This window comes from Ischnura elegans, chromosome 1 (genome assembly GCF_921293095.1).
Source record: "Ischnura elegans chromosome 1, ioIscEleg1.1, whole genome shotgun sequence".
NCBI classification, from domain to species: domain Eukaryota; kingdom Metazoa; phylum Arthropoda; class Insecta; order Odonata; family Coenagrionidae; genus Ischnura; species Ischnura elegans.
Genome location: NC_060246.1, coordinates 23,154,231 through 23,181,840, shown reverse-complemented (window position 1 = coordinate 23,181,840; position 27,610 = coordinate 23,154,231). Strand labels below are relative to the sequence as shown.

General features: G+C 36.8%; 2 protein-coding genes across 4 annotated transcripts in view; one reads left to right on the top strand and one right to left on the bottom strand.

Moving 5' to 3' along the window:
* Positions 1–1,661: 1,661 nt before the first annotated feature.
* Positions 1,662–22,788, top strand: LOC124157111 (dual specificity protein phosphatase Mpk3). Its single transcript, XM_046531610.1, has 5 exons — positions 1,662–2,421; positions 4,996–5,186; positions 10,467–10,613; positions 13,716–13,851; positions 18,442–22,788. Exons 1-5 carry the CDS (start codon positions 2,019–2,021, stop codon positions 18,912–18,914), a joined length of 1,350 nt encoding a protein of 449 aa, XP_046387566.1. The 5' UTR covers positions 1,662–2,018; the 3' UTR covers positions 18,915–22,788.
* A 966-nt stretch (positions 22,789–23,754) lies between these two features.
* The window catches only part of LOC124157085 (importin-13), a 47,025-nt gene continuing 43,169 nt past the window's right edge, over positions 23,755–27,610 (bottom strand). For all 3 annotated transcript variants that reach the window (XM_046531565.1, XM_046531575.1, XM_046531568.1), the window contains exon 16: positions 23,755–24,250. In XM_046531565.1, the coding sequence (XP_046387521.1) occupies positions 24,127–24,250 (124 nt within the window). In that variant the 3' untranslated portion in view covers positions 23,755–24,126. The remainder of the gene's footprint in view (positions 24,251–27,610) is intronic.

Here is a 27,610-nt window from a genome sequence, read left to right as displayed (position 1 = left end):
TCACTCTTTTAAAGATAAATCAGGGTTTATAATCAATTTGCCAGTTATATGGAACACATTTACCTAAAGGTAGACCCACTGCTGGATGGGAAATTATGCATACTTACCGGTGGGTTCTTTTGCAGCATAAGAAGTAGCATAGCGTAGCCTTCAATAGTCTGCTCCACAAGTTTTATCTGGAAGCATATTAATATGATTTTTATATCTCAAATGACCCTAACTGTATGTATAGTAAGATATAAAAGTTACTAACTGATTCCTTTAGGAGAGCATCGTCCTGTGAGTGCTCAGAACTCGTCAAGTCTACTTCGTTAGCCAAGACCAGAAGGTGTTGGAAAAACTTGTTACATCTCTGCCTGTGAATCTTGAGAATAATGTTTGATGTTATGTGAGTCATTCAACCAAAACTATATTTTCATTTCATTGATGTAGTTATTACCTCTACGATACTCCAGCAGAGGAATACTGCAAAGCAGCATACCGCCACTTCTATAACCAGCCAAGTTCCGTTTATATTTGCATTAAATTGATGCAAAAAATTAGCCTTCGCCAGTAGTGATACAATATCGCTTGACGGTATCAGGAAAATCAAAGGCAAGGAAACCAAAAAAATCACTGAAAGTATTACATAATACGCAATGACTTAGACCCTACAAAATTAAAGACTATTTAATTTCCTCAAGGCCCAATAACCGAGTTCTATATCTTACAGCATATTAATGGTCCAGTTAATTGCTTGACAGTGAATTCAGAATTTTTTATGAAGGGCATTTTTATTCACTCGTAATTTTGTAAGGAGAGTACCTGATAATAAAATTCTAATATTCAACTTTCTTCTCGAGCATTTTCACGAATCAGCGTTTTGACCGTTGCCAAGAAACATGTATACTTCATGGTAACATGCGCAACAGATGATTAACATTGCTAAATATTAAGTTGCAACGATATATTAAATCAAAACACTATGGTATGCTATACAACTGCACATTTTGTACAGTAAGATGCTTATCTTCAGCAGCACTGTACTTGATAGGATGTCATACTCAAGTACAGATTATTAAGACAATCATTGGAGCATGATAAAATTCAGCAATTCGCAGCCATTTACATCCTATTTATAGATGTTACGGTCCAAATGTATAAAGAATTAATTTTAGATTAAATCTATCACAGCATACAATTCCACAGTAATCATTAATAATGAAAATAAATAAAACTAGGCGATTGTCATATTTTGAAGTTGAAAGAACAATAAAATCCTTTGCTTTAAATTGCTTCGCCGAAAAAAAATGAGCCATTGTTATTTCCAATTTACTCCAAGAACCTCGTGTATTATCTAGAGCAGTAGGCTCTGAGAAGCCCTGTTTCATGAATGCCGATTCAGGTGGTTGCTATATGTAAAAAGATTGGCCTAAGGACAAATCAATACTTGAGATATTTCAAAGAAAATGTTAAAAACTGCTTATTAGTGAGTCAATATATTACCGTATTTTACTATAAATTAAAACAGACGATATGCAGCTTTTAAACTATTCTGGATATAGGAAAGATGTTTCTATTCCATTCATGAAAATACACCGTAAACCCCATGTTTACAATGCCCTCGTATCCTTTACGCGTTGTTCGTCGTCAATGAAATGACGTCAAGGGATGCCATTGGATAAGTTAAGGCACGTGACCGCACCCTCTTCCATAGAAAAAAGTTGCCTAGCAAAAGCGAAATTATAATGTTCGTTGTATTGTGATTTGCGTGTGAATTGTTTAACAATCAATCTGTTATGACTTCCAGAAGATTACTTTACTGATCACTGCTGGTATTGGTTTTGTTTTATGTCATTTTGAAGATCGTGTGCATCATTGAAGACGCTGGGTTGAGTGAATAATGAAATGTGTAAAGATGGTCAGGAAACAGTCGTTATAAGCTCAGAAGTGTTGATGCCTAGTATAGTTCAAATTTATACCGAAACCCGGTCGTAACATGATCGAATGCCGAAATTCAGGTCTTAGTCGTCTTTGAAATGCCGTCTGAGGACAGCCGGGATCGAATTATGTCAGCGGATGGAAAGGAATTGAGCGTTAGTGCAGAATGGTTACTGCAAGAACTAAGATCAAATTCAACCAGTGCAGGGCTTGTTATATTAGATTGTCGGAGCTCGAATGAGTATGTAGAATCACATATAAGGCATGCGGTTAATTTTAGTATACCTACTATCATGCTTCGACGACTGGCTGCAGGAAAAATTGACCTCCTCGCTACTATCAAGTGTCGAGAATTGAAGTCGAAAATTATGACTGCGTACAAAGAAAATGTGTTCGTCGTGTATGGTGACATAGAACAAAGCTCAAGTATGAACCCTGATACGCTTCAAATTTTGTCGAAAAGATTGCAACAAGATGGCTGCCATGTTGTGTATCTTGAAGGTAAATTTAACAATTATTGTGTCATATGGTGTGAATATGTATGATTTATTGAAATTTTACTGCGGAGTTCAAGCTTATGTAAATAATAATTTGCTTGCCTGGAAGTGGTGGAGGTATTAATTTTTGATTTCATGACGTCGTTCATGATGTCTATTTCTTTGTAGTCCGTTTTGTTTAGTTACGAGAATATGCTATTTGTTAGCAGATACGTGTCCTATTTGATTTTGTTAAGCCCTAATTGCCTTTTAATTTTAATCATGCTTGGATCATTGTGTATACTCATGAAAAGTGTCGATTTATTAGTATTCCACTTATGATGCGTTGTGCGTTGATAATTCTTGCGTATTTTATTTTTATTGAATATTTTTTGTGTGAAATTATCCAGTTTAGTACGCTTGCATTCAGGTTGATTTCTTGTGAATGGTTTCCAGTAGCGCTTCCATGAACATAGCGCTTCATTCTTATTGGCGAGTGCCGTCGTATTGGTTTGTGATAGTGGTGGGGCGAATGCTGGGTGGGTTCTCAATGGAATGGCATTGGACTTGGATTCAGCTCTGCGCATTACGTCATCATTGTTTTGATACTTCCCGTGTTTTACGCTTTCCGACATTATTACGGATTCCCTCCCGAAAAATATGCTGAATCCTCCTGTCTTGTAGCTCTGAGTTCATTATCTATCCAATTCCCATTTATTTTAAGTTACCCAACTCGGAATTTGTGTAAATATTATTACTTTTCTTTTGGCTTCAAAATTGTCTGGTGTTTTTTGTTGTATCAAGTGTGTGAAGTTGTACGGTCTTGCGGTGCGTTTTAATATAAATTGGATATTTTTGTTTCGCGCTATTCACATTAATGTATTCTCTATAAATTTTAGTAAATATTCCCTATTACCAGGCCTTAAACGATGATTCTGTTTATTAAAATAAGCTGTGTTAATGTGGATGCATCCGTTTTCATTTGTGCGATAGAACAATTGTGCGAGTATATCTAGATATTCTAAAGTATATCAAGATTCCATATTCATAGAACTCATTTCCCTCGCTCGTCGTCGATATGAAAGATACTGGAGCTTAATAAAATGAAATAACCTAGTTCTTTTAAATTTTGATGTCACAAAATGGGTGCACTGATATTGGGAAACTAACATTGCTTCCAATCTTTTGGAATAATGTTGAACCTGGATGGTATTACACTCAAATACCATGGAATAAGTAGGTTATGTGTAACTTATGTAGTACATATATCCCTAGCTATTGTCTGTTGTAATTTTTTGCTGGAAATTATCAAGCCAGATGAGATATTTCGTGTTGTAGACACAGATAAGGCTTACGTCACAGGTTAGGGGGAATGAAATCGAATTTTAAAAAATGTGATCGCCATAGGATGACAACTTTTGCCATGTCTAAAACTCTGGTCGAAATGTCCTTTCATAGCTTTCGAAAAGTCAATTGATGGTGTCCTGTGTGGACAGTCATGTCACTGTTGCGAAATGGAGCTGGCCATTCGTAGACTCAAGGCTCTGGCGCTATTATGCGTGGTAATTGTAGACTTTATTTAAGGTAGTACATATTCCATAACTACTTACGTAGAAAAAAGGCAATTATTCCACACCGAATACTTTTGATAGTTGTTTGATGTAACTTCCAATGGTTTTTAACGCTTGAAAAGTACTTAACATTATTTTAGCTGGTGTTTTACATCTAAGCTACACTTCCCAGGCAGTCAACATTCAATTCAGTGTTAAGTTCACATTATATTTTATTTTATGTTGGATAAGAACAATTTTCTCAGTGTTGCTAGAGACGATTTCTTACATTGGTAAAAATTTGGTTGGCCAGGACTTATTTATTCTTAGATAATGACTTTGCTAGATCAAGGAAGGTGAGATGCACAGCCTCCATTGTGATAAGAACAGATATACTCCTATGGTAGTAACAGTTAAACTCATTAAAGGCACATATGGATTAACTGCATTGGCTTGCAGGAATGGGGTTATTCACTGTAGTCACCAACCACAGCCTCTTAACCAGAGACCCTTCCCTCACTCATATCTAGTTATGCTTTTTGAGGGCTAATGGGTACCTGCTAAGGTTGCTTAGGTAGAGATTGAAAACTCTCTGGAAAGTAGGTGGCCCTCCTCCCTGAAATTTTTGATTTCAAACTCCTTTGAATAAGGCTGAGGTGAGCTCTATCATCAACTATTCACTTGAACCTAAGGATTGAATCACTGAGTGGGTGATTGCTTTTATTATGCAAGAAGTTTTCTTTCTATCTTATGAGGATGTTTCTTTGTGTTTGGCCTTGGAAGGAAAAGTTGGCATATATTACAGTTAATTTGATATGTGTGTGTGTAAGAATTTTCATGTGAGGGAATTTGACCTTATGTTTTATAACAGTTTTTCGAGTTAGTTGCCATAAGTGTGTGTAATTTCAATGTTACCCTCATGGAAGATTTTGTGTAAAGGTTTTTTTAAGGATGGGGAAAACAGAAGGTTATTGTTCCTTGTCTATTGGTCTTTTTTGTGTGTGTTTGCATTGGTTATTTAATCTTTATATATTATTTTTTTTCTTTAGGTGGATTTTCTTCATTTCGCAACCTTTATCCCGAATGGTGTGAAACAGATTCTCTGGATGCAGTACCTTTGGTGGGTCTGAGGTCGCTACGAATTGCAGGCAGCAGTACAGTGAGCACAAATGAGCCGCCTCGTTTGCATTGGAGTCAGGCATCTTCAGCACCACCAGGGAGTGTTCTTCCTTCTGCACAGGTGTGTATTTCATATTTTTCTGTGCTAGGTAACACTTAGCAGGGGTGACAGATATGGAGAAAAAACTTGTTTCATCAAAACTGCTACCTCATTGTTTCAGCATGAGCTCTTGGGTTTAGCCAAGTTGTAGAAAGATGCTCCTTTCTTTCACTGTATACTTTAGGATGGCTCTAAATCTTTCAGAAATCTGATCACCTACTCACAAACACTGTCTACATAAGTAGAGTCTGGAATCCTCTTTTTTTTTCTTTATCCTACCTTATCAATGTCAAAAACAGTTATTGGTTTTAAAGCTTTTTTTTTCCTGTGATACAGGTACAATTCTGTTTTTCTTAATTGTAGTACGATTTTAATGTAGTAAGTTATCCTTTGATTCGTCAGTTGAATTGTTGCAAAATGAATATGAGACTTCTTGAAAGATATCGGTCTATGTGTTTAATTCATTGCTGAAAAACAAACCATAAAATATTTGGTGTTACTGTTAATGTTTTCTGAAAGAAAAAATACATTCTTTTGATGGAAAGGTTGGAGAATATTTTAATGGATTCAAATTTTACCTTCCCTTTTACAGCAAAATTCTGGGTGTAATGATTTTAAAAATTCATGAAGGGTTTTTAATCTTGGGATAAGGAAAGAAACAGTAACTCAACTTGTGAATTTTTCTTGGCCGAATAAGATTAAGTAGAATAACAATTTTGTTATAGCAAGGAATTCAGTATTACTCCCTTTACTGATAAAACTTATGAATCTGCATGCCATATCGCAATATCTATTGTACATCAAGTTGATCATGGCTGTTCCTTGCTCTTACATTCCTTTCTACGTAGCCAAGTGATTGTCGTGATTTACTTGTTCTATACTCCCTTTGTAGCACAATGTATATTCCTTTCTCTCTTGTAGATCATTTTCCAAAATATCTCCATAAATTAGTTTCATTTGCTTGACAGTATACCCTATAGTGATGAGTGTCAATTAAATCAAGAGGTTGTTTCTTTCTTATGGGTTGATGAGATACTTTTTCAAAATGGAGGATCAGAAGTGGCTGCACTCCTGCCAGTTTGTAGCTCAAGCGCAAACTATTCCTCATTGAGGTAGAAATAAGAACCCTGCAACTCAAAATGTAATGATAGGCACATAAAAATGAGGTAAAAGCATAGTGCATTACTTCTGATTAACATCTGAAGAAATCGGGGAAAGGCAAGGGTGGAACTGAGTCTATAGCGAAGTGCCAAGTGAACCATTAATTGTGTTCAATAAATTGGTGGGTTTGCTTTCTCACCAAAAGGATTTGGCAATGCCATTGTTGTTTGGCCACTCATTGCTTTACAGACAGCTTGGGACTTGCATTTAACTCTTCTTCCATGGATCACTATTCAAGTTAACTAAACATCAAAGAAAGCCGCAAAAAAACTGTGGAACTGCTCTCAAGAATTGTCATGCTAATTCAAAGAAGATAAATCCTCTAATAAATTTTTTTTGTTAATGTACCAAAGTTTTTCCCTAATTTTTTTTCTGTGAACTATGACCTTGATCTTAGTGCAATATAATCTCATTAAGTGGTCCATAAGGGTAATTTATAGTGATGGGTGGGTTATATTCCCTGATTCTTCGATACCTCGATTCTCGACCAAGAACCGGAACCCGAGTGTTTCGAGTAGCGTTACGAATTTCGAGTCGAGTAGTTAAGCTTTTGGGGCTAGTAGGTCCAGCAATCTGCCGACAGGAAGCGCTATCATGAAACTCATGTAATAATGCAGTTTTTAAAGCCGATAAGTCATTCTAATCCCTTGGCCTGGTAGTTTAAGCTTGCCGAATACGCTATAGTTGTCGACGTGGGCACCGAATACCTTTACTCCAGCCGCGGCGGCCGATCGTCTTCCTACCCGGCGCAGACTGGTCCGAAATCGGAAAAAGCTGGAATAAAGTCCAAAATGACCTTTTAGGGATAGAGACAGGAAACTTAACATAAATACTAATAAATCATTACCAGATATATATTTATACGCCATTTTACATAAATACGACCCTTTTGTGAGATACAGTGGCCCAAACATGACCAATTTTTCAATGCCACGCGAGATATCGTTTGTCCTCAAAAAATCTTTGAATTTATCCAGGTGGTGTTGCGTTGGTATGAGCTTTATGGAATAAAAAATGCAATATTCCTTTGACCTGGTGCTTTGCCTATACTTTCTATGACTTTTGAAGATTTTGGCTCTCATCTGTCTGCTTTTACAAGGCAAAATGGCTGACCCGTTTTTCACGTGAAATTTGGCATAAAGTAGACATTATCTTTTGTTTACGAAAAATATAACTCGGAAAATTTGGACCTCAATATAAAGTAGAGATTTTTTAATGAGTACTAAGTAGAAATCTTGGTAAAAGAAAACGTTAGCGACGAAAGAAATAAGAGAGATTTTTCAATCGCTCGTCAAGTACTACAAGATACTCGCGAGTAATTTTCAACTCGACTCGAGATCAAAAAGTGCTACTTACACATCCCTATTATATTCCGAAGGAGCAAATGCAGACTAGGGAGCCTGTAACAGGTATATGGTCAGTGATGCATTTGGAAAAGTACCCAAAGTCACCATAGCAAACACTGTTGAAGCTGAAGTGGAAGCTTATTTATCAGAGATGAATGCACCACCAAATTCCTTCCCTGGGAAATGCTGGAAGACTTGTATCCCCTATCGAAGGCTGAAAGTATTAGCGAAGAGGTTTCTTGCCATACTGCCATCCTCTGTGTTCAGTGAAAGACATTTAGTTCTGCAGGAAAAATATGTGAAGTAAAATGCAACAGGCTTTATCCTGACAGAGTGAAGATGCTTTTGCTTTCTGAGAAAAAATTTAAAGTCTGTAAAAGGAGACTAAATTTGTGAGACATATTTGATAATGATAAGATATTATCAATAAAAGATAGATATTAAAGGTGATACTTTTATTTTAAATTTAAACGTGAGTGCTAATATTCTAAAGTAATACCTATCATGTAACAACACTTTTCAGGTATGTTCCGTTTTGAAATTTAGCTACTATATTTTAATTACATAGTGATGATATGAAAGATGCTTTTGTCAACTGACTCTTTGACAGTAATATTTTTTAAGTGGTTTTCTTGTTGCCTGGAATTGAGTGAGATTTTTCTTGGAGCCTATGGCATCAGAATCGATAGAATCGGTATCGGTAGAATCGGAATCGAAATGTCAGAATCGGGATCGGAATCGATAAAATTTTGGAATCGACCCATCATTAGTAATTTATTCTGAATTTTTTCTACAAGCCCCAGTAACCAACTTTCTACTGATTTATGTACCAAAATTTAATTATGTTTTCTGTGTTTTTGGAATGTATATTATCAAGTTACCAAGTAAGGTATTTTTTTTGAGTAAATGGAATTTTTGCTGTTAAAATGTGAGCATGAAACCCATAATGTCTTTGCACCTGGTATTTGAACAATTCTGTTGTTTTCCTTATACAGTAGATTCCGGTTAATTGGGACATATCGGGACTTTTGCACTTTGCCCCAATCAAGCGGCTGCCCCAATTAGGCAAACTATCCGGTGTATGGGCATAAAAAACTTTGAGATGGTAGAAAGAAGACTAAAGAATTTTTATAATGCAGCATAAGTTTATTAAACTATTAATTTGATTAATAAATCAGTGAGTTTAGTTAATTTATTATCATTTTAAAGAATTATAACAATTTAGCTAAAAATATTTTTCACAGCCTCAGGCGATGCTGAATGAATGTCTTTTACTAAGTCCTATTGAAGAAAAGTCCTATCCTCTTGCGGATAGTATAACAACAAGAGCTTTCAAAATAGGGCAAGAATAGGAATATTTGTGAAAAATAAGAGTAAATTAAAGGAGGAAAAAAAAATAGTATTCAGAAAACTAAAAAGTTAATTTCGTCGCAAGCATAAAATCTATGTCGCCGAGTCATGGCCCAATAAAGCGGCATGCTGTCCCAATTAAGTGGAGGAGACAGTTTATTTTGAGCTGTGTATCTTAGAGATGCTAATGCTGAATGGCTGGCAGTGAGTGCCAGCATCTCTATGAAGTCATATGAGAGAATGGTCATTTTTATCCAAACTTATTCCTCCCTGGAGTGCGTTAAAATAGACTCATCTGGTCCCAAAATCAGTGTGCGTCAAGCTTTTAACAGAAGTCTACCTCTTTCTCAATGGCTTGACTGCTCAAGTGATGAAAAAAAATTCTAACCTTCTTCACAATTGCTGACTGCAACTGTTAGGCCTCTGCATGTATGGCAAATGTGTTACAAAGGAAATTACATACTCCTTTATTGCTTTTTCTGACTTTTCTACACATGCCAAGGTGCATGTTTAAAAAGAGAAATTTTTATTGTTCCTCTATCTACTGTGGACCATTTCTTGCTCGTATAGGTAGTGGGAGGTATGTTATTGTCTTCATACAACATTTGATTTATAGACAATCTTTGAGCAAATTTTATAATTATGTAGAGTTTCATATACATTGTTAATTTTTTTTAAATTTACAGTCCCCTAGCCTTGATTCCAATCCCAAAAATTGTCTGTGAGATAGTTGAAATGTCGCATGGTAGTTATTTCTAAATCCCGTGGTAAAAATATTACAGTGAACATTTCTATTTCTTGGTGTAACTTGATTTTAAATTCTGCTAAGCTGGTAATATTGAAAGAAAGGAAATGATGCAGTGTACAAACATTAACTATCATCTCTTAGCTTCGAGGCAAAATACTGAAGTGTTTATGCATGAGGTTTTCCATTTTTTGTTGAAAATATATTGATTAATAAGTAACACCAATCGATTTTCATTGCTGAATATCATGTAAGACTCTATATAAGTTATAAATTTATGGACGACACCTTCTTTGATGGAATTCTTTACTTTGCTATCTCTGGCACACTGAATGCTCCATTGAGACTGCTTCTGTTCCAACAAGAGGTGCAACTGCTTTAGGATTAAATAAAGATGGAAAATGTGAAGACTATGTATGTACACAAGTTTCCGTTTTTCAGAACCTTGTGCTTAACATTCTAGGTAATTCTTGAGAAAATGTAGTTCAAACAATTGGAGAAATATATATCTTTTTTTTTAATTTCATCTCTGAGATGCATTTGTAAAAAGTGGTAGCTTAATGCAAGTTCCTAGGTTGCATTAATTGTAACTTACATTTTTAGTAACAGAAAGTTTTTCCTTGAGGATAGGTAAATAGTGTGTATGAAAAACTGACATTTTCCAGAAGAACTGTATGCCTGTTTTATGTGTGTTTGCAGCACGAGTGCTCTGATGAGGATTGCTGTAGTAGTGCCTCTTCCGCTGATGGTGGAGGAGACTTTCCAGTTGAGATTTTACCACATCTCTTTCTGGGAAATGCTGCTAATTCAGAGGATGGGGAAGCATTAAGCAGGCATCGCATACAGGTTTGATATTGCTGAAGAATTGTGGATTATGAATAGTCGTTCCTCTATCTGAGAACAGTTTACATTCTCCAATATTTTATGAAATTATGTCTTCCAAATGTCATCAAGTCTATCAATTCCCTTGTGTATTATCATATAAATATTGTCTTTGAGTAACATTTGGATGTAAATTTACCTGATGGGGTGATATGTGACTACTGGATACCACCCAGGGTTTATCTATTCCGTATTATAGGAGTTATTAAATTGATTGCTGGACAAGTTGAGTCAGAAAGAATGGCTTGAATGCCTTTGTGGATATTTTGAAAAATATTAATTATGAAAAACTTAACCCTTTCGAGACGGCGTAGTTTTTGCCTTAGCATCACTGCTGTACTGAGCCCCAAGAGACTCTTCTTTCTCGTGGTACGGAGCATTTTTGGAGGACATTTATTAAGAAGGGTCTCCTGGATAATTACTCGCTTTCAGCTCCAACCTTTTTCGACCCCTCCCAGCAAGGACTCTGCATTATCTCGGACTCCGAAGGTAGTTGTGCTCCCTCCTTTCCGAGTTTACCACCATACCTTTGGCATTGGTTCGTGGTAAACTTATGGATTACTTATATGTATTTGGCACATGGATAATTGTTGCGTGCACGTAAATTGCTGACTTTGAATTGAATTCATCATTTTTTTCTGAGCATTATCAAATTTTAAACGAGATTCTAAGGTCAATATTAACGCATTTAATGCAGCAACAATTTCCATGTTGATGTTTATACAGAACTCAAGATATAAGTTAATAATTATCGTATAATTTCGTTTAAAAATTGGAAATGCTGCTCAAAAGACAAAGAATTCAATTCTTAGTTTATATTTCTTGAGAAAAGAAGAAATATATACTTCGAAACTTGACTGGATAAACAATTGTATGAGCATAGTCCCTTACCGCTAAGAGGGTTAATAAAAGAAAAGGGGTCAGGGTACCTGCTCCCGGATTCCGAGGGAAAAGCCTGAATTTCGCAGAATTGGGTCCTGAAACAAAGATATTGTACACCTGCGACCGTCATAAAAGGGGGAGAGCTAGGATACGTATATATTCGGCATTCTTTCACTTGTGTAAGAACATCTCCGAGGAAAATATATAGCTTTCGTCTCACGGGTCAAGAAACATCCACAGGTATATTTACGTCTTTAGTAGGGAAAAGGTTAAAAAATTAATTGTGTAGATTCATACATTTAAATTGATTTACATGTTAAGTTACAGCTGTTAATTGAGACTTACCTATAATATGGTGGTTTCCTATTATTTTTTTATTGCCTAAATCGAAACATTATTACTCCTGGAGAACGTATTTCACACTTTTATATTTTTAAATGACATCTATTTTTCGTGGTTAATTGAAAAGTGAAAATTCTCAAGCGTGCGAAAACAAGACGGCTAAGTATGAATGCTGGGAAAAGTCCATGTAACATCATTCTGGTTCTGGCTGCCACTGTGAGAGGCCACCTTGGTGTGAGGCTATGAGCACTGCTACGATGCAGCCTGCTAGCAGGTGGCAGAGTACCCTGCCAGAAGGTAGCGCTTGGCTTAAATAAGGATTATTAATACCTTATCAAACGAAGGAAACTTTCATCATAGGCAGTTTTAATAGGTGATTATTAAGAGATGTTTCCCTGAAGTCTGTGCCTCATGCATGCATCGGTAATCTCAGACAATGTATAACTCCTATCTACTCATAGAGAAACTAGGTCCCTGTGGCGTCACGTGGAGTGGCATCGCATGGGCGCCTATCTGGCCTTTTTCAAATGCGGTTAAAATTGACCATTAACATTCGTCTAAACTGGGATTTCTAAAGCCAAATAATTTGTATATTGAGAATACACTAATGGTGAGTAACAAATCGCAATCAATGCCTTTTGTTTTCTTTGGTGAAGGAAACTACCCTATGCAGGACATGCATCCAGAGAACAGTCATTTTCCCTCTGCCTTGCAAACATTTTCTTTAAACACTGCTCCCACAGCTGCTTATAGGAAGGTTATGCAGTAGACAATTTAGTTCCTGCAGAGAGTGTCATGTGGCATACTTATACTAATGTTTCTAATTGTACATTTCTGATCTAAACAGATTGTTACATTTATTGTAAATTCAACTATGGCTTTCTTAAGGACCACACGCAAATCTTCAAATTGTATACACCCACTCATGCCTTACTCTTACTTTCATTAAGGCTAAGATAGGGATTGCCTTCAAATGATCAATTCCATTTATTTCAATATGGTCATAGATTACTGTCATTATCTTGTAAACTATTACTGGTTGAGGCAACAAGTAAAACAAGGTAAGATCAGGAGATAAAATCTTCACTATTCATTAAACACAAATTTTTGAGTTTTTTTTTTCTTGTTAGTATGTAGAAGACCCATTTTAGTATGTCCTGTGGTTGAGGAAGTGCCTCCATCCTAAATCCCTGGCTCATTGATGCCAATATTACAGGAATAAATACAGTTTACCTCAAAGTTCCCCAGTAATACGTGAAAAATAGATTTAAATAAGACTTATCAAAATATCTAATGGGTCTATGCACAGTGTCATATTTCATTCTAAACATAATGGTGTAACTATGGTTAATTTTGAATTTTCTTATTTTATAACTCTGCCTCATTCAAGTTGTGAACTGACCCCAGCAAATGTTATGCAAAATTGTACTCCAGATGGTATGGACAAATAGAAATGCACTTAACATGTAATCCAGAGTCAAATTTTGTCATATAACTCCTATTTTTATTGGTTAATTTTAATTGGTAATGGGACAGTAGTAGGTATTTTTAAGTGATTAACATTTTTACGATTTATTATGGCATTATCAATTTAATTTGGTTGAAGTGGCAGTGGCCAATGAAGAACAATTAGGGACATTTTTGTCTGAACCTATCTTGCATGCCTTTGAGCATCACTGCTAGTTAATAGGAAATGTACTAATGAGGGATATTTCCACTCCAAAACATTACATTTAATAGAGGTAGCTATTTATTTCATTAAGAAATTGATGGGGAATGTTTTATTATTGAATTCAATTTATTTGGCTTTGATTAATATAGATGATTTTTTTCTTCTTTCAGTACATTCTGAATGTGACTCCAAACTTGCCAAATGTTTTTGAAGATAGTGGAGCCATCAAGTACATGCAGATTCCTATCACAGATCACTGGAGCCAGAATTTGGCCCGTTTTTTTCCCAATGCCATCCAGTTCATAGGTAAGATATTGAGTCGGTATTGCATGTACAAAAGAAGGTCATTAATCCGGAACATGATAGACCAGGGTATACTGGAATTCAGATTTCTCCAGTGTTTAGATCTCTTTCTTTTAAGTGAGCAGTTGAACTAACCACATACCTGACCTTATAACTGGGGCAATGAATTAATAAAATTGGCTAGAGCCTAGAACAGTCTCTCCTCATAGAATTACGGCTCATCAACAAGAATATTCACATGAGAGTTTAACAAGAGTGGATTGTAACTACCAGGTAGCTCTTCTTCATGGGTGATCTTCAACAAATGCAGGGCCGGTACTTTCAATTCCGAATACGGGTGATTTATGAATGTTTTGCTCTCTCCACTCTTATGCCAGCACCGGATACTGTTTGTATCATGTTCTTATCGAATGGTGCTAAGTCATTCCTAAACCACCAGTGGCTACCTCATCTTTCATTTCTTGATTTTTACTTCAATGATGACTGATGGCATAAGTTTTTCTCCAAGGGCAGCTACCACAATGGTGTTCTAGGAATGTTTTTCATTATGGTTTACACCTCCTTCAACTTCACTCATGTCCAATTGTTTGCCCAATATTTACCCAGTCCCTACTTACGCTTTGCAAAAGAGGAGGCCCAATATTTAATGCACAGTTCACTGGAAGATCCTTTCTTAAACCATTCCAAGGTCAGTTTGAATGGAGGAACCAGGAAAGAAATGAGGAAGTGCTTCCCCTGACATTTCTTTGATTGGCTAGCCAGAATATATTTTCCCTTTGGATCAACATCATGTGACATCATAATGTAGATATGATGCACATGTTATGACATCATCATCACTGGTCAACAATCCTAGGATTGGTTTGACGCAGCTCTCCACTCAGTTCTCCTATCAGCTAATCTTTTCACACCTACGTATTTCTTCTCTTTAACATCTCTCTTTACTTGTTCCATATATTTTGCTCGAGGTCTTCCTTTTCCGTTCTTGCCTTCCACTTGTCCCTCGACGATCGTCTTCATCTGGCCATCATGTCTCAAGATGTGGCCTATAAGGTTGTTCCGTCTTCTTGTTAAGGTTTTCATGAGGCTTCTCTTCTCTCCTACTCTTCTTAGGACTTCCTCGTTACTAACTCGGTCGATCCATTTGATCTTCATCATTCTTCTGTCGCACCACATTTCGAAGGCCTCTATCCTTGCTTTCTCCGCTGCGGTCATTGTCCATGACTCACTTCGGTATAGGAGCATACTCCAAATGTAGTCTTGTTATGACATGCAGATGGTTATTAGAATCTGTGTTGTTTAATGGATATTTATCTGCTGGTCTATTTTACGCCAAAAGATGATGGCAGTTGAAGTTCTGATGACTGAATCACTGTCCATGACTCCAAATCAATCACTCCTAATGAAAAAAAATTGCGTATTCACAGTAAATTAGATGATGGCTGAATAATATGAAACTCTTGCAGGAATTCCTTGATGGATGACTCCGACAGCATAACACTGATGAATTTGCCAAATTTTCACATTAACTCCCATTCTATTGAAGATAAAGCTTTTAATTTGCAGAGTTGAGCTAGTATATGTTCAGGCCCAACTATGTTTCATTTAAACCCTCTTAGGAACAATCAGTTTTGATCAGCTCGCCACTTAAGAAACTTTCCTCTGGCTCCATTTGTTCAGCAGAGATTGGGTAAGCCTGCAGTATTAGACAACACATGCTGTTATTGCCATCATGTCGAATCACCATTGACTTTTATGCATACAGGGATAAACCTTCAAAGCCAAAATGTGCATATTGGAGGTTTATTAATGGCTCATTTGGCAATTTTGCTGTACGGATGGAAAACATGAAGTTGGCAAAGTTCTACAAAACCTTACTATAAACAGATGTTCCGTAGTTTAGAATTCTGGATGAATGATCTTCCACCGTCTTATAAAGTGATAACTTTTCATGCTTCATTCATGTCTTTTATTACTATACATTTGAGTCAAACCTAAGGCGTAGGGTTGGCAAAACCAGATGGGATATGAAGTGTAAATACTAGAGATGTGCGAATAGTATCCGCGAATACTCGAATACCTCGAATACTAGAAAGTATTCGATATTCGAGATTTCGAATAGTTATGCGAAAAGTACCGCCTCGAATACCTCGAATACTTTGAATTTCGCGTCATACACTGTCGCACGCACGTCGTTGGTAGTGACTCGGAAAAATGTAGAGAACTGTAGTCATTTAGTGCTCGCAGCGCCGTTTTACGCAAGTTGACGAATTGCATCAAATTCGTGGATTTTAGCGGTGAAAAGTGTTCGACGAGGGGAACCGAAAATAGTCGGGTGAAAAAATCCGAAAAGCCCCGATTCCCCGCACCAGGAGAAACTCAGTGCCGTGGGATAGCAACCTTAGGGCATTTCCCACGATCCTCTATCCCCCTCCATTCAGCACTCGCCTCAACCACTCTGACGCTTTCTTCTTCTCCGAAATCAAACAAAAGGTCCCAGCTCGCGCAGGGATCGCATTACGAAGACCCCTGCTTCGAAAAAAATATCGAGTTACGAGAACAATAAAAACGTGTTTCACGCCCTCCCCCCTTTTCTCACCCACTGACCTTTTTCTGGCTACCTGCTTCGAAGTTCCCCATTTCTGGAGGTCAACTGCTGTGTAAGTACCGTGGGATACTTACATTAGCGCATTTCCCAAGGTCCGGTATCCCTCTCCATTCAGCACTAGCCCCGCTTCTGAGGCTTTCCTCTTCTTCAAAATAAAAAAAAGGTCACAGCTCGCGCAGGGATCATATTACGAAGACCTTAGCTTCGAAAAAATACGCGAGAACAATAGAAACGTGTTTCGGGCCCTCCCTTTCCTCCCCCACTGACCTTTTTTTTCCTACCAGCTTCGAAGTTCCCCATTTCTGTGGAGGTCAACCGCTGCATGAGTCATCTATTAGCACAAAGGGTGTCTAAGAATGACTTTCGTCAATTGATGTTACACCTTTATTGAATTGAAATATTAGTAATGTGCGCGTAATTTCAAAAAGAATAAGACCAAACACGACGTATTTCTGAGTTTATTTAAGCATTTTACGCAAAGAAATAAATGTCAAAACACGACGGAGACTTAGCATTCTGGCGAAACTCGATATGAGCAGCAGAGCTTCTCGGAAGTTGATGCGGTATTTTTTTCCGAAAACATATATCAAGTTACAATTTATGAGTGGTGCTATAAATCTTTATTGTTACAGTCACAGACAAAAGGATATTTTCTCAGAATATTTGGTTTCTCCCTGATAGCAATTCCAATTCATCTTCTTATCTCGTGAGAACTCCCAAAGATGGACTGAAAATAATTGAAGAAAATCCGGTGGAAAAGAGCTTGTATTTTGCAAAATGCCTCAGATTGTCAGCTAGCACTTGGCAGCAGGAGTGGGGGTAAAGCGATGTTAGCTGAATTAATTATATGCCCAATTGTTTCCATAAAATTAAATTGTTCATTAATCAGCTAAATTCCTGTTCGAATCATTTTAAGGAAATCAAAATTACTCCCCAAAATCTTGTGTTGCCTGCTGCATAGGCAACCGAGTCAAACATTCCAGCATTCATCATTTAGTATTCGAGGTATTCGAAATTCGAGGTATTCGAATATTCGAGGTATGATTTAATATTCGAATTCGATATTCGAATTCGAGAAATCTGCTATTCGACCCATCTCTAGTAAATACTCAATGCTGAGGTACTACCCTTTTTTTTTTCAATTTTATCTGTGGTTGAATTATTTTGACATTTTTCCATTTGTTTAATGCCTAGGTTCATTTATTTATGTAGAAATGTTACCGACAACATTATATGATCGAAATAGTGGGTTTTCCATGACACTTTGATTAGATGACATCCCTTGTGGTAACTGATAAAGGCCATTTTGTAATTTGTGCAATGGTTAACAATATATTTTAATTTTTTTTAAAACTAGAAATTTACAAAATTGTCTTCATGTTTGACAACACATCTCTGGGAGTATGGCAGCTATAAATGTGGAAAATAGCTTATTTTTAAGCTGTTGAATCAAGTGAGATAATTATGGGTTATAGCATTAATTTATCAAGATTAATAAGTTTTAAAATTATAGATTTTTGGATTGATTTTGGCAATGTATGGCAGTATGGCTATAATAATTTTTGCAAAATTATGTCCCAAATGTTTTTCAATGCCTCCTCTGCTAGCTAACTGCCTCCTGTCTGTGTACTGCTAACCTCTGCATTGGTAATGGTTTTCTTTCATTTTAGAAAGAAATAAACTTGTCTTGGCATGCACCTTGCATGACTTTTCATGCACATGGTGCTTTTAACTTCTAACTTTCCACCGTACAGTAGACATAAGAGGATGTGCAACAGGGTCTAAATTCCTACCTTGATCAAATCTATTATTTTTTTTAAATTAAGAAAGTTCTACAATTAAAGCCACTCCTTAAATGTAAGCTGCACTCCAATTCTGAGGCCTGAAAAACAGAAAAAAGTGGAGCCTTCATTTAAAGAAATGTGGTAATAAATGCACTGTTTATATAACTTGCTGAGTCGACAGATTCTTCTTGTTTCTTGCAGATGAGGCGAGGTCCCGAGGGCACGGAGTGCTGGTCCACTGCGTTGCTGGTGTCTCTCGCTCCGTCACTGTTACCTTGGCATACTTAATGCACAAGTTGTCCCTTCGTCTTGACGATGCTTTCAATTTGGTACGCTCCCGAAAGGCTGACGTTGCCCCCAACTTCCACTTCATGCAGCAGCTGCTGGCATTTGAGCGAGAGGTGCTTGGGGAGGCGGCTTCGGGCCACTCAGATCCTGGTGGGGATGCTCTTCCTTCCTCGGCCACCTCCCCACCTCTGGTGCCCCCATCATCGTCATCCTCGCTTGACTCAGGTCGCGGCAGTCCACCAGGCTCTGGTGAGATCGAAGGTGCCCCTCCCCCACCACCAGCTCCCACTCCCACAAATCTGTTATTGGACCCTAGGCCTCCGACAGGGACTAGTCCTGACAGTGGCATTGAGTTTGATCGCTGGGCTACTTCTGTTGGGGAGTAGTCCGTAAGTGATGAAGCAGTTGCTGTTGTGCCTAGTGGGCTGTGGAGCTAGGGTTTTTATCTGTTAAGGTCCATTTGAGGTGCTGCAGTCTCTTTGTGGGGTGTTCCTTTACCTTGCATTAGTATGTCTTAGAAGAAGCTTTCATTTATGTTACCAATCTGTTCTCACTGCCCTGAGTTGTTTGCATGTAGGAATATTGTCCATCCATTAGGAAGAGTAGTTGTTGACAAAGGGAGGTAATGAGATGCTTAGAGGTCATCATGTTGCGTCTCACTAATGGTTGTGCCTCATGCAGCTGTTTATTTTTTTCTCTATTAGCTTGGGTTTGAATGCTCTGTAGCCATTCTTTGAGGATCACAGGCATAATTCAAGCTTTGTGGAGAGATATTAAACTCGTGAGAAATGTCTTACCATTCTGTTATTGATGTAACCATTTTAGATTTTTATATTGACTGAGGCCGAGAATAGCCTTGAACTCTTTATATTGAATTTTCTATTTTTTTTGTCGTAATTTTTATAATTTTAACGAGCTAGTGAACTGCCTTATTCCATTATTTTATTTTTACTTTAATTAATGATTTAAATTGTACTAAAATATTCTCAGAGCAATATAGCATTGCTGTGACTTTATGTAAGCATAGCTAATAACCAAATATTGCCTTCCATCTGTTTTTATAATTAAGTTACTTAGTTCAAGATAGAGTGAAATGTTCATATTTTATGAGGGTAGACGAAAAGAATGATAAAGGAATTTATGGACTGTGGGGCTCGGAGATGAAAGTATATCTTAATAGGTCTTTTTAGGCATATTTTATATTGAAAAGTTCTAATTGGCAATTTTGGTACTCTTTTATCATATTTCTTAGCATTCAGTCATTGTGATGGCTTTAAATTTATCTCTCTTACATGGAAATAATATTAACACTAGTTAAATTAAGTTTCCCTGGTCCACTGTAATCGTAAAATGTTGTTAATCTGTTAAATGCAAAATGTGGTTTTTTTATTTACTGCGTTCAGTTATTGTATGTATTACACTCTCAGGAAAAACCTATATTTAACTGTTGGATATATGTAAGGAACAAACATTCATATTAGTTTGTCTTTACTTCATGATATCAAAGAATAGTTTTTCAATTACCCTATGTAGATAAATCAAGAAAAGCTAATAATTAATAAAGTTGAAAGGTGGGGATATTATGATGAGATTCAAGGTTTTGAAATGCACACCACCCCTGCTCATCTCTGTGAATTGACTCATTATAAAAATAAACATTCATTGATGCCTCAGGTATAGTGAAATGCAATTAATTTGAAATTGAATAGATACAGCTGGATAGCATTTGGAGTAACATGTTGAAACTACCTCTATCGATAAGGTGTGGGATCTCCCATAGTTACCTGTTTTTGAGATAGGCCATTTGCATGTTATATTTCATTTTATCCTATACTATCTTCAATTTCAGCTAGGATACAGCCTAGTATTTAAACTTAAAATGTTTGCTCTGCATTTATTGTTGCTGTATAATTTTATAGGTAATATGTTAGTATTTAATTAATTTTCTGCCATGTTCAAGTGTTGATATTATAACACAATTAAACCCCAGGTATATCTTAAGAAAAGTGAAGAGTGATGTATTTAAAGTGTTATTTTCAGCGCATGTTGAGGCTGGTTTGGTGTTACAAGATTTAGTGGAAAAAACTATAGCATTTCAATTGTGATTGGTCACGTAGTTTTGAGAAATTTATAAATTTTCATATTAAATTTAATTTCTCTTAAAAATAATCATATTCTTCAGGCAGTGCTAAAGAAAGTCATGGGAGTTCATGCATCAGACATATCATAATGCACTTTGTTTCTTCACACACAATTTACTTGATCTCATGTTGAATCAATGCACACTTCCCTCTTTTTATCATTTTATGGTGGTTATGATCACACCTTCTACATTTCATCTTCATGCTTTAAGTTCCCATAATATTCAATCGCAACCTCCATTGAAGCTTGATGAGGTGTCTTTTGAGGGAAGTTTCTTGGCCATTCCTGATTCTGTTTTCTTTAACCTATGTTCTCAGAACTGTGGATTCCTCTGTAGTATTTTCTCTTGAACTAAGGAATGCTCATAAATTTTCAATATTCTGTTTATCATTTAACTTATTTTCTTAATCCAAGAATCTTCCAGTTATATCAATCTTAATGTTATTTTCAGTTTCTTTCCACCATACATGATGAATTTTGATGTCAAAGCAGGTGGTTTCAAAACCATTTGTTAAGTATTCATTATATTATGCCAAAAGGAACCTTATAAATTTACACTATTAGGAGTGATAAAAGAAACTTCCACCCGGTGAAGCCGTAGTCAATGTCTTTTATATTAATTGATGAAATGCATAAATATGAAAAAGACAACCCGAAGAAAAAATTAATCAGCTGTCTAAAACACTCAATATCTGGTGCTTATGTTGATTATTTCTTGTGAGGTAATTGCTGTAGGTGAAGATCGAGTTCTTTTTATGACTAAACATATGGTGCCACATTTGCAGTCCTACGAATGGAAGAGCAATAATTAATGACTAAGATGCATCAAGTAAATACTGTAATGCACCAATTATTGTCTTTTCTGTATCAAGTGTTGACATTATTGTTAATTCATATTGCTTACTGAGAAAATGGTATTACTCATATTAAAGGAATCATGTTTATCATCATGATGATTTTCACGACTGTGCCATAATTGTACTCACCCTTTTGTTGTGACTTTTCATTGTTTTGAATAATAAGTATACATCAGGCCAGTTAGTCCCAGTCAAGACGAAACTGTCTCTTTTTGCCAATAAAATAGTAATGCAAGCACAAATAAAAACTCATTTTTTATACAAATTGTTTTGCTTTGTTATATTTATGTGCCAAACATAGTTCATGTCAAAATATGCCCATAAGGGACAAGAGGTTTTTTATTTTTCCATTCACTGAATTGTTGTAATGAAAATCTCTACTCTCATCTGCTATCACAACTTATCAACCCTTATATCTGTCCATATCCATGTGCATGTGTGTATGTACATAGAAAAAAATATAAATATATGTGTGTATAAGAATGCTTGTTGAACAATTTTGGTGTACTTTATGGGAGGATATGCATGTGCAATTGTCATTTAGAAACAGGTTAGCCCAGCAGGGTGCACATGCTGCTTTCCACATCCCGTACTTGTTGAACAGTTGAATTTTTCAAATGATCAATGTTTTATGTGTTTTTACTGTAATTAAAAATATCAAGCCACATATACAGGTATATGTGGCCCATATCTTTCACATCTATATTCCAATAGATAATGCATTGTTACAAGAGAAAAACTTATTTTTTCTTGAAGCAGTGTATGTTGATGGCAATTAAAGTTACATCCTACCAGTGCTTAAGGGTTGATGTTATAGTTACCAAAATAAGGATTTAGGTAACTAATGGTTACCATCTAATGTGTAATGTCAGTGAGAATGCAGAATGAAAGAGTATATTTTTCATATATTATTATTTAAAGCATTTCCAGTTGAAAAGTTGTATGCGTGAAAGATTTATTGTGTAACAAGTTTTCTATGTTTACATTCAATAAGATTTTGGATTTATTTTATTTAATTTTAAATAATTATGGATGTTGCATTTAAGCATTTTAAGTGGCATTAGTGCAGCCAAATGTAGAATGGCCATACAATGGTTTCCGGTGGTATGCTTTGAAATATGAAAGTATTTGTCTTGTGAGTTACAATCATGTATGATTCACTGTTTTCTGTGACATGAAATGGGGCAAAGATGATTTATTTTGTATCATGTAATGGTGTAAATATAAATCTGTTTCTTTTAAAAGTTTTCATTCACTTAAACTTGAGTATTTATTCTCCCTATATGTACTTTCAAGGTGGTTTTCTGGAGATAACTGTCCTACCTTAAATTCTAATGCAACTACATTTTACAAAAAAATTTAATTATGGTTATTTGTAAGTATTGTTACTCAATACTTCATCCCAGACTGTACATGCCACAATGCAGGAAAGCAAAATTAGAGTGAAGATCTTTAATGTCAGTCTCTGTTTTTGCAGCATTTGAGTTTCAAATGAAATTTTGTAGCAAATATAGAGTGGAAAGCCCATTTTTTTAAACAATACAGTCAAAGAGCATAGATAAATATTAAGAAATTTGGCTTAAAATGGATATTTCTTCTTTTGCTCATTATGGGGCCAAAGTATGTACGTTTTTGCAGGAGTGACAAGAGTACTTCCATTGGACTTGATGGGACTAGGGTTGATGATTGCATTAGAGCAATAGTAATTTTCAGTTGGCTATCATAAGAAGAGTGTTGACATATTTATCCAAATTATAACCTTTATTTAGATCATATTGGAAAAAAAGGTCTAGCTTACCAGAGGACATAACTGGTCACTTTGGTTGCTAAGCCTGTAGTTCATGATAATTTGAAAGTATGTAAATAATGGAGTTAAGGTGAGTTCTTTTGATTTGAGACTGATGCCAGGTAAGGTATTAAGGTCTCTGATAATTGACCTTTTTAGAATTCATTATGATGTGTGTTACAACAAACTGAGATACCGGTGTATGCCATATTGCTAAGGTGTAATAAATGTTGAATTGTTGCTTGAGTATTTTAAAAAAAATCTAAGAGTTTCCAAATACTGAGGGAAAAAATTTAAAACATGCCTCAAGGAATAGTTCAAAGCTGAGCTACAGTTAGCACCAGATTAGTGATAGGCACCCACCGTAGGTGAGCTTATGGCTGTGATTAAACTGGATCCAGTGGTGAAGAAGCAAGAATAAGGAAATGAATGAGACGAGTGTACACTGTCCCCCATAACTTTTAATGTTTACATTGTGAATTAAATGAAAAAGCATCAGGGGCAAAAAACAGCAGTAGAATAAATGAATAGCTTTGTGCCAGTTAGCAAGATCAAACATTTGGTTTACAAGAGCTTCAGAAAACTGCAATGGGGTAAAACAAATTAATACTTTATAGAGTTACTTTATTTCTGTTTATGAGTGAAAACAAGTGATTGTCTCTTGCACAAAGTACAATTTATCACGGATGAAAACACAGCACTCTGCAATACATGGTCAATAAAATTTCATTAATAGCAGTGCTAAATCACTGCTACTAATGCCACACAAAAATAATTTATAAAGTCATCGTTTTATCACAGTCATATCACTTGTCAGCAAACTCTTGACAGGTTGGTAATATGGACTTCACCATTTGATGGGTTTAAGGAAAGACCCTTGCAGAGTAATCCAAACTCCCGAACAGCTTCCTGTAGGCAACGTTTATTACATCGTTCCCTGAAAATCAAATGGAATTTTTAAGCAATAAAATCAATTATCCCAAAAAATAGACTTATGTTAGTGGTAACACACAACAAATATGAATTAGTAATGATGTAAAACATTACATGAAGCAGATATTAAACAATTTATTTACTTGCCAATATAATTATTTAAGTATTATTATCCAATAACAAGAGATGTCAACGAGTTAAGATTCCTTTTTTCCATAACAATTGTACACATGTATATATTATACGTACATATTACCGTATAAGCTTGTGTAAGAGGCGCACACGTGTAAGAGGCGCACCCCTATTTTGAGGATCGAAGCTATAAAGAAAAAACATTTTGCGACATTTTTTTAATCCTATCGTGCGGTGTTGCAGACGTATGTCTGGAATTTCGACAGTTATCGAAATGTCCTCTTTCAGTACTATTTGAAAGAGGAAATTTTGATAACTGCGGCGGCATAAGAGGGAGTAGAAAGAGTTCCGATCCTCTCTTTGCATACGCCATCGCTCTACGTTGCTTGTCCTACTCACGAACAATTTTGTTTAAAAGCTCTCGCAGGAGTATTGCAATAGAATTGCAGCCGTGGAAAATTTTAAGGCAAAACACGATAGGCAAATGGCATGAGCTTTCCCAAGAGATTGAACAACAATCGGGGCAATCTCAGCGCCGTAGGATAATAACCACGTCGTAGATTTAAGGCCCCGTGCACACGCACGGATTTTGGACGGCCGGTAAAATATCGGCCGTCCACATTCCAATAGTGAACAATGGGAGAGCATTGGAGCTTGCACACGTACCGACCACACGCCGGCACCGGCAAAATGCCGGTTAGCTGCCGGCTATTGTCACTGTGGATCGCCGACGCCGGCTCAAAAACTTAGCAACGTATCGTTTGACCGGTAAAAATCAAGCGTGTGTGCAAGCATCGCTTCGCCGGTAAAATATCGGCCAATATTTTACCGGCCGTCCAAAATCGGTGTGTGTGCAAGGGGCCTAACGGAACTACACTCGGCTCTCCATCAGCTAATGCCTCTGCCGTTTTTTTCCTTTCCGAGACTCCAAAGGAAAATATCAAGTTACAGGGGAACAATGGAAACATGTTTCATCCCTACCCCATTCCACCAACTGACCTTTTTCGGTCTACCAGGTTCAATTCCCCGAGTTTCTGGAGGTCAAATGCTACGTGAGTCACCTTCTGAGCTCGAAGATATCTCGATATCTTTCAGCAATTGTATGACACGCACGAGGTTCTAAAAAGAATAAGACCTATCGCGACGTATATCTGAAAGCATTTAAGTTTTTTGAGCTCTAATTGATTGACACAAAGATTTATAGCTAAAATAAGGCTACTAATATTCAACATAGTCCAAACAGCACAATTTCAGAAGAAACAAGCGTAGCATAAGCGCATTCAAACAAGACGAGACGGACTGGAAACTCAGGCAACGCAAACTGCGTATATCACATTGCTGCGGCTTCGCCCCTTCGCTTTAAAGGCAACGACGTCACATGCAAGATCGGACGTGTTCTTCCCTTGCTCCTTCGCTCGTAGCTTTAAATACGGAGGGGAGGGAGTGCGCTCCTTCCCCTCGACCTCTCCTTCAGCGCTCTTCACTTATAAGCATTTCCGATTTCTTCTATCCACCATTAAGTCCAACAATGAGCACACTCGTTCGAATTTTTTCAACCGCAGGTTTTGACACCAATATTACTATATGCAGTATAAATGCCGCGGGATGCCCACTCGTGGCAATAAATTTAGCGCGCGCTCCGGAGCGAATCACCCCGCGCGATCTTTTCAATGTTCACCTCTGGGGTACCGACGTGACGGTGCGATGCTTGCAAGAAATTCAAACAGGAGCATTTTAAAAATACGTCACTAAGGGAGAAACTCCCCTGCCTGCCGCTTGATTTTGACCCAGGGTTTCAGATGACTGACTCACGCTGAAAACCAAGGCCACTCAGTTCCCCTTGAACTTGCAACCGGTGAAGGGGAGGAAGTTTGTGTAAGAGGCGCACCCCCATTTTCGGTTGCAATATCTGGGGAAAAAGGTGCGCCTCTTACACGCGCTTATACGGTATATTGTAACACTGAAATAATTCAAGACCATAGCTTTCTAACACTATACTGCCTCTACTGAATACATTTTGGCATAACAGGAGTAATTCAAGAGCTGACTTCCCCTCCTGTCTGCTTTCAATTAGGGATGGACAGATCGAGAATTTTTTCAGATACAGAACTGGATCATATCAAATGAAGTATGTAATTACTATTCAAGTTTCTTCTGAGTGCATACAATTTAAGGAACACTACTTTGATTGCAATACACATTCTAATGTTTTTCTTATTAAAAAACATTTTTATAAACTTACAAGTAATTAATTAAAAACACAGACATCTTTACACACTCATGATCGAAACTGTTAAGCTTTCTTTGGAAATGAAAGTAGGCTTCCATCCTTGGAGAAAATATCCACTGAATTCAAATTTTCCTCACACATATTTCTCCCAAATTTTGTCCCTTTCACATCCCATACAGACTTGTTCCACTAGTAGATGCATCAGTAATGGTGAGGTAGATTTTGCATTTCCTTGCAATACTGTACATACACGTGTAAGAGAGACACCTTTTTTTCCCAGAAATTGCAGCCGAAAATGCTGGTGTGTCCCTTACACGAATTTCTTATCTTCCCCCTCCCCTTCCCCGGTCGCAAGTCCAAACGGGAACTGAGTGGCATAGGTTTCCAGAATGAGTAAATCATCTACAACACTAGGTCAAAATCAAGCGGGAGGTAAGGGAGTTTCTCCCTTGGTTACGTATTTTTACAATGCTCATGTTTGAGTTTCTTACTCATAAGCATCAAGCCGTCACGTCAGTACCTCAGAGGTGAGCATGGAAAAGAATGTGTAGGGTTCTACGCTCCGGAGGGCAGGCTAAATTTACTGCCACGAGTGGGCATCCTGTAGCATAATTTCTCTTACGCTAATGGCCTGATATTTCAAAAATCACCTTCAGATGCTGTTGTAAGGATTATTGCAATTGAAAATTATATTGGTGTTAAAATCCAGAGTTTTCAAAATTCAAATGAGAGTGTACATTGTTGCACTTTTTGGATACTTAAAGACATAAGAAAATAACATCTGCAGGTTTCCATAAATATTACCAGAATGGCATCAAATCAGTCATACATCAACTCTGGAGGGCAGTTACGAGGTCTATAAAAAAGTTTTCAAAAAGTTTGTCAGTCAGATTGTGTAACATCACAATGCTCCCTTACATCAGTTGTTATTTTTTCCTATATACTACAATCATTCTCGACTTCACAATCCATTCAGCAACTATTTATAATTATCTTTCATTT